Raw genomic sequence first — 7,376 nt, forward strand, 5'->3', positions numbered from 1 at the left:
CCTTGTACTGAAGGTTGCAGGTTGCTCAACTTTTGATTCAAAATCGTGCAAAAAGAAAAGGGAAAACCTACTATTTGAAAATGTGAACAAGTATGTATGTGAAGCACACTTACTGATTCTAATGATTAAAGCTAGGACTAACCAGCTCTTCGCTGCAATACGAGAACACGACCTTGGTCCTGCAGCTCAAGCCTCAGCCTTTAGCATGATGTCACGTGTGGAGCCATCAAGTGCATATTTAAATCCAATTTTACAAGATTCTCAGAAATGTGATGGTCACCAGGCGGGAGCCATCGACTCAAAAACCACCAAGACTTTTGATGGTAAGTCTGCCCCAGGTTAACCGCACGAGGACGGAAACCTTCACAGGCCTAGCAACTGGGACTAAGGGCTGTCATGTAACATTACCTTAGTCTATAGCTCTAAAGGTAACTGTCATTCACATGCATCCATTAAAGTGGGGAATGATCATACTCAGTGTCTCAGCTTATACTTCTCTCTCCACATTATACAGCTTGTGCTCCTATTAATGCCCTGAAAGTTTTCTTTTAATATAGGAGCACCCAGGGCTCTATTCCAATTCATTACTTAAAGAAGGAAATCCAATTCCTCATGTAAAAACTGACAAATGAGAAAACACAGTCATTCAGTGCAGTATTGACCGTGCTCCCTCGGCTGCCGTGCCACATCCACAAATCAGCCAGTGGTCAGACTGTTAAGACGCAGCAGCAGTCGGACTGTTAACAAAGCGCTGCTGTCGCGGCACGTCTGGGTTCTGCAGTAAAATGGACTCAGTGTACCGGCCGATCAGTGCTGCCTCCAGCTTGACACATACATGGGTTTTGCTCGGTTGTTCGACAGAACTATACCAGTAAAAACACTATTAGAGCTAATAGAAAAACGTGCAGCCGCAGGTGTAATGGAGCGCTCACATTTCCACTCATGTTGATAGAAAATCTATACGCACGCGGGTCCAGGCTCTTTGGATAAAAGCCCCAACCCAACCTGGGGGTGTCTCCACACCTACGTTTCAAGTACAAACCGAAGGACCAAACTAGCGAACGAGGTGATCAAGATCTGCACGCCTGCTCTGAGAGGTGATGACTAAGGCCCCTACAGAAATAGACCCGTCATAGTAGAGCGATGGTAAACCTTTGTACTAGTACGCGGGATTTACTGGATGCCACCCTTTTGGGCACAATGAGACAGCCTTGCTGTGTAGCGCTACAACTATCAGCACTGTGCGTCATGACTGTGCATGTTGCCCGGACTCAGTTTTTACGAGGTCACCAGGAGTCTCATGTTGATACAGCACTGTCTTAGAAGCTACATTAAGCCCCCTGCTGTGGAAAATTAACACAGCGGTGCTCTTTTGTGACGTGACAAGGTTTTAAGAATAAGATGATAGAGTGGGGGTTCCCAACCTGGTGGTCTGGACCCTTCCGGGGGTCACAAGATAAATCTGAAGGGTCCTGAGATGATTAACACCATAAGAAAGAAGAAGAAGAATAAAAACTGTCCTGCTAAGCAAAATGATATCGTTTTTTTCCGATTCTTTTTTTTATCTTTGCTTTTTTCGGGGGGAAAAACTGGCTGTTCAGATGTAACCTGGAAATCACTCTTGGCCGGAACTCACAAGTCACCGTCGTGTGCAGCATACGAGGAGCGGATGTCACAAATGTCTGTACGGTAAATACGAAGCTACACCTAGCAGCCGGTTAGCTTAGCTTAGCACAAAGACTGGAAACCACAGCAGTACATAACCAGCAACAAATCGCTGTTTTCTGGGGAGGGGGGGGTTGTTCTGTTTGTAGGTGCTGACTGGCAGATTTCATTCCCTGTGGACAGGGTCAGGCTAGCTGTTTCCCCTGGTTTCCAGTCTCTATGCTAAGCTAAGCTAAGTAGCTGTGGCAGTGGCTTCCCGTTTACCGCCCGGACGTGGGAGAGGGCTCAGTCTGAACATCTGAATCCAACTACTTCTTTTGGGAGTCATAAGGAAAAACCTGTGGCGAACCACACAGAATGTGACCCGTTGAGGTCAGGATGCTTTTCATGCAGCAAACAGGAGGGAAAAAGCAGAAAACCGGGGAGTCTGCACAGGCGATCGGTCTACTACATTTACTGCGTTGAATGCCTCAGCTTTGTGTAAATGTAATGCTGCAGCAGATGCAAATGCTCGGCTGCCCTGCCCTCAGTCAGAACATCTCTGGTCCGCTTGAAATCATTGGAGGCCGCTTATTTGAGGAAACCCTGTCTGGAAACGGGCAAGGCTCTGGCTCCGCTACCTAAACCGCGCGTCCGGGGATCTGTCTTTGCCTAGCACCAGCAGTCCTGCATGACCCTTCCCGGCTCTGTCCCGCCCGTTACATGGCAGCGCCTCTGCGTCCCCCTGCAGCGGGGCAGCTCGACACTGGTCCCCGTCCTGCCCTTGCGCCGACGGGCTGCGTGTGCGCGCAACCCGCCGGCCGGCCGCGCGCTGCCCTGCTGCTCACCGCCGCAAAAAAGACCGCAGACCGGAGGCTGAAGCGGCAGCGCCGAGCCTCGCTGTTTTGACCAGCGCCGGTGTGCCTGGGCAGGGCTGTTGGTACATGTTGTGCCGCGGTGTTCGGAGCCCTCTGGGCTCTCCCCGTTGGTCCGGATGCGCGGCTCGTGAAAGCGTTTCAAGGGCAAGCGGAGCCTCCCAGCGGAGGCGGCGGTTAGCGGGCGGAGGGGTCCGGTGCTGGCGCTGCTTTGCGACCTTGGCGGAAATGATTCCTCCCGTGACACGCCAGGGTTATGGGCTGCAGCGTCGTGTGAGATAAACAGCGCGTGCTGTAGTCCCGGTGACCGCTTGCAACGTGAAGGCTCGCCCGAAATTTACGCTCATCTGCCAGAGAGAAACACGGAGGGGGGATGTGGTGGGGGTGGGGGGGTGATTTGTAGAGGATAAAGAAAGCTAATATATGTGTCTTACCCGGGCCGCCATCTTCACGGTTGCGGTAGATCGATGGATGCACCTCGGGCCAGCGATTCACAGGACAGCGGAGACAGTGAGCGGAAAAGCTCGGCAGCAGATGGGTATATAAGCTGCAGCGCACCGACCTCTGATTGGCCGATTCAAGCGGAAGCGTGCCGACGGGGTGGTCACCATTAGCTCGCGTGCGGCCGATGAGGATCGCTCCTCTTCGCGTCGCTCCGTGAGAAACGCTCACGCGGCAGAGTCTGACAAGCTGGCACTTGACACGAGGCTCTCTGAGCTCGAGACGTCGACGGTAAACTGGGCGCGTGCCTGACTTTTCACCGGCTGAGACTGCCGGTGTGATCTCCTTCATAAATCCGAGCTGGCTTCGGCCGGAGAACCGAGACCAGTCATTCGGAATTTATTTTTAAATTTGACGAGACAGCTTTTATTTTGCTAAATTTCAGGTCGTCGGCCTCCGGTTCACCGCTTCAGCACCATGGACAGCGCCCCCCGCTGCTCGGACCGGGCCTCTGCATCTGGAGGCGGGCGGGCGGGGGGGTTGTCACAGCGTAAGCACCTAACTGGAACATAACATAGACAAGGGAGCAGTACACACACCACGCATAGGACAGACAGCTGAACACAGTGAGAGCCATTAAACTGCAGCACCGCCCACCCGGGCTTGCCGCTGAAGGAAAGTCAGCGCCACGGACGGCACCGTCCTTCCGTCCAGACGTGCAGCAATACGGTGTCTCCGCCTCTCGTGTGAACGGTGTCACGGCGCTACAGCCAGTCTCTATTGCAGTCAGTCTCTTTGCGATGCCTCGACGGACGGAGCTGGTCTCTGTACTGCGATCACGGCTCAATTTCGTGTCCAGAGAGTAGCTGTCCGGCCCCGTCACCGACTCCTCGTCTGGTGTGCCGGACACCATTTCGGCACAGCCGCGTCAACCCTGTGTAAGAAATAGAAATCAATCAAAAAGTAGGTCTGTTCAAGGCACGCCTGTCTCTGAATTATTTAACGGGCAAATAGTATAACAAGAGCCTCTCTAAGACAGAAACACGCCAATACTGCCACAGCAACGTGAGGTAGATACCTCACGTATAGATATACAGTGGGCCAACACGACTGCAGTAGCAGATGCCCTTCGACGTTATCGTCACTGACATGTAAAGAGTATGTAAAACAGCCATCGATCTTTCCGGAGTGAAACAACGTGGACAACACTTGCCTGGATCAAATGTAAAATCGTCTCGCTGCGTGGAGATGCTAAAGACAGCGGAGGTCGCGTTCACGGAAGACATACTGTACATTTCATACCTGACAAGAATGAAAGGTTGCTCTGAAGTTCCATAACGAACGCATACGAGTCGTTTTTCACTGACCGATGGAAAGTTGGGGCCGTTATACAAAAAGCCTATTTTTCTGAAAAAGTAAAAGAGGGAAACGAGGACTTCAAATGGGAGGATGTCCAGAACCGGATCTCTGAGGAACTCCTGGAATATGACTAGTATGACGGGCTGAAATACGGAAACAAAGACAGAGAGAAAGAAAACGGATTAGCCGTGTCATTCTGGGCCAGCCTATGATCTGAGCACAGAACCAGTTGGCAGGCCGGACAAGCATTCACACGAGTGCTCTCTCAGCGCTGCGGACAGCCACAGACCGACAAAACCCAACACGTACAAACTTCACCCTGCCTCTCAGTCAAGTGGGCTCTGTCAAATATTTACATTAGATTCAGTCTCATCCATTGTTTCTACGTGAATTGTCTGTAGAAAGTGTACAAAATTCTTTCTGTGTCTTATTTACCATCATTTACTGCTACCCTACTTATTTTGGAAAAACACTCTAAAAATAAAAACTCGTTTCCTTTGGCGTGAATAAGATTCACAAGTTGTCCAGATAAGGAAATGTGAATTATCAGCATTTAACATGAGACTCAATAAACCAATCCAGTCCACGTCAGACTCTGGTGCTTCAACAAAGCGAATGAGTGCTGAGAACTTACAGCAGTTTGTTTTCTACTGATTTGAGGCTGGAGTTGTGATGGCGGCTGGTTATCTGTTCTTCACGGATGTCTCAGGTGGGTCACATGGCCTTCTCTCTCTCTCTCGGCTCAAAAACCGAACTATTAATTTTCAGTCCGATTCACTAACATTCTCTACACGTTTGATTGAACCAGGACAACTTCTTCGACTATCGAGGTGGAAATGATCACTTTGCCGATTTGAACTGCGCGGTTCAGTTGTTTTGCATCGCTGACTGCACAGTTCGCTTTTTTGCTAAGCCGAGCTAAGCGTGTCCGTTCAAATGCACCTCAGCACATACGAGGGTAAGTGAAGGCAGCACAGCTGCTACCACCACGTTTGCTGCTGATTCTGTCTTCACTTGAGTAGTACATTCAGTCTGCTGCTAGTCCAAGCTGTTTCATCCAGATCATTGGAGCCCCATGGCTAAAAGCTACTGGTTCAGTCAGTGACAATGACCATTCAGTATGGGGCGCGGGCCCATAGCTTCGGATTTAAGTCGCCGACCGTGATCTGTGACGTTCCCTGGTTCAAATCTGGCCGGGGACCTGTCGTCTCGCCCCTCACGAAACCAATCGGTATGAGTCAGTTTTGTTTAGACTTGTTCCTGCATGCACTGAACGGCCCTATTAAACGGAACCGACCCAACTAGCTGGCCTGAAAGTTGAGTGAACTCAAAAAGACTTTGCAGCTAGTTGCCTCATTTCCCTCCGTTTTTTAAGCTTCTACGTCTCTACGGTGCAGTGTACAGTTAGGGCTGTGCTAACCCTGAACAGGTCAGTCCCAGCTCCTATTTTGCCCAAGTCATGTCGGAATATATAAACAGGAAGACTGGTGCGAGTTTTTTCTTAAGCTCTGACGGGGCCGTCATCTCCCTGCTTGGTATTAACATTTCGGCAACCCTGCTGGAATTATATCCAACCTTGACGGCTCTCTTGGTGCATCATAACAACATCTGTCAACACTACACCCACTTAGGTGCTTGAAAGTCAGCAAGCAGTAATTGCATCGCCTACTGTGGGGCTCCCTTCAGGATCAGCGTTCTCAAAACTCCCCGAATAAATAGCACTTCTTCCCCCGAAGCAAATCCTGTCTGCAGCAGCCTCAGCCGCGGCTGCAGCGGATCACTGCAGCAGCAGCCTGCTGCCTCGCTGTGGTCAGACGAAGAACTGCGTCCGAAGGGTCAGAACATCGAATCTACTTATAAAATCACAGGACCTCAAAATAAACAAAGAAGACCATGCTTGTAAAGGTTTTTATATAAAGTACCTGTAACAGTTGTCTTATTTCTCACATACATATTCATACATCCACATAGTAACAGACCGCAGCATCAGCACTCTAGTAACACTAGTAGCCTTGACTTTTGTTCAAGACTCTTGTTTGTACAACGTGATTCACAAATGAAAAGGAAGGAAAACTGTAATAACTTCATCTTCGTCGTCATAAGCTGTTACACGATAGTTTCTGTTTTGTACATGTTGCAAGATAAAATATGGCACATAGTTATGAGTTGATCAGTGATGAGAGCATGTATGGGGGGGTGTGGTCAACCCGTAGCCTACCTCTCTCTATCTAATTCTGGACAAAGGTTCAGTCAGAGGACATATTTCCTTTTTCCGTGCTTCCTTGTTATTTTTTTTGTTTTTATTTACCGTCCCCACACAGCACGAAAAGACTGAAACGGGTGGAAGCAAAAATGTCGGAAAACGTTGAGGGACGTTTGCTCGTCAGCTCTTTTCTTTCCCAGAGAAATAAATCATGACTCCACTTGTCTATCAAAAGCTGTCGTCTGACATCCCCATGATGCTGAATAATCAATACATAATACTCTGAGTGCGTGACGGTGTGGATTCTCTATCTGAGATAGGGCTTCGGATTCGAATTGAACAGAAATAGTAGAACGGACTGTTCTCTGAGCCGATCGGTCACAGCTTAGCAGCCATAACCACGCACGGCGGGCCTGTTAGGCCTCATATTGCTCCATGTGTAATATTTTCAACAGTTTGGAGGGCGATGTGGTTTTGGTGAGTTTTTCTGAAACCACGGAGGCGAGAGCACAAGCGTAAGGATTGGATCAAACAGCGCGTTTATCTGCTCTAACCTAAACCGCATTCGTTAGCTAGCGCGGCTAGCGGGCTTACTACCTACAGCAGTAACCGAGCATGACTTCCAGGACCAAGGGGCACGTACGTGAATTTGTGGGGTTACAGGCTACCTTTGAAAGAACCCCGTATTTCACCACTGTGAGCAGCTCCGCCCTGCTGTTTGTGGAATTTGGGGAAGTAACGTTAACCGTGAAATGAATGAACACTCTGATCTGACATTCTTCCTAATCATGGTTTCAATATTAGGACTACCTAGCTCTGTTTTTCACTGTAAGAACAACGCTGTTTGCCCTGTT

At 49.5% G+C, this 7,376-nt stretch overlaps 1 protein-coding gene across 2 annotated transcripts in view; it reads right to left on the reverse strand.

The window, feature by feature from the left end:
* Window positions 1-3,021, reverse strand: part of LOC120786476 (vesicle-fusing ATPase) — a 43,754-nt gene extending 40,733 nt beyond the window's left edge. For both annotated transcript variants that reach the window (XM_040121954.1, XM_040121949.1), the window contains exon 1: window positions 2,954-3,021. In XM_040121954.1, coding sequence (XP_039977888.1) covers window positions 2,954-2,965 — 12 coding nt within the window. In that variant the 5' untranslated portion in view covers window positions 2,966-3,021. The remainder of the gene's footprint in view (window positions 1-2,953) is intronic.
* Between the last annotated feature and the right edge of the window lie 4,355 nt (window positions 3,022-7,376).

The sequence above is a fragment of the Xiphias gladius genome, chromosome 3, assembly GCF_016859285.1.
Source record: "Xiphias gladius isolate SHS-SW01 ecotype Sanya breed wild chromosome 3, ASM1685928v1, whole genome shotgun sequence".
NCBI classification, from domain to species: Eukaryota; Metazoa; Chordata; class Actinopteri; order Istiophoriformes; family Xiphiidae; genus Xiphias; species Xiphias gladius.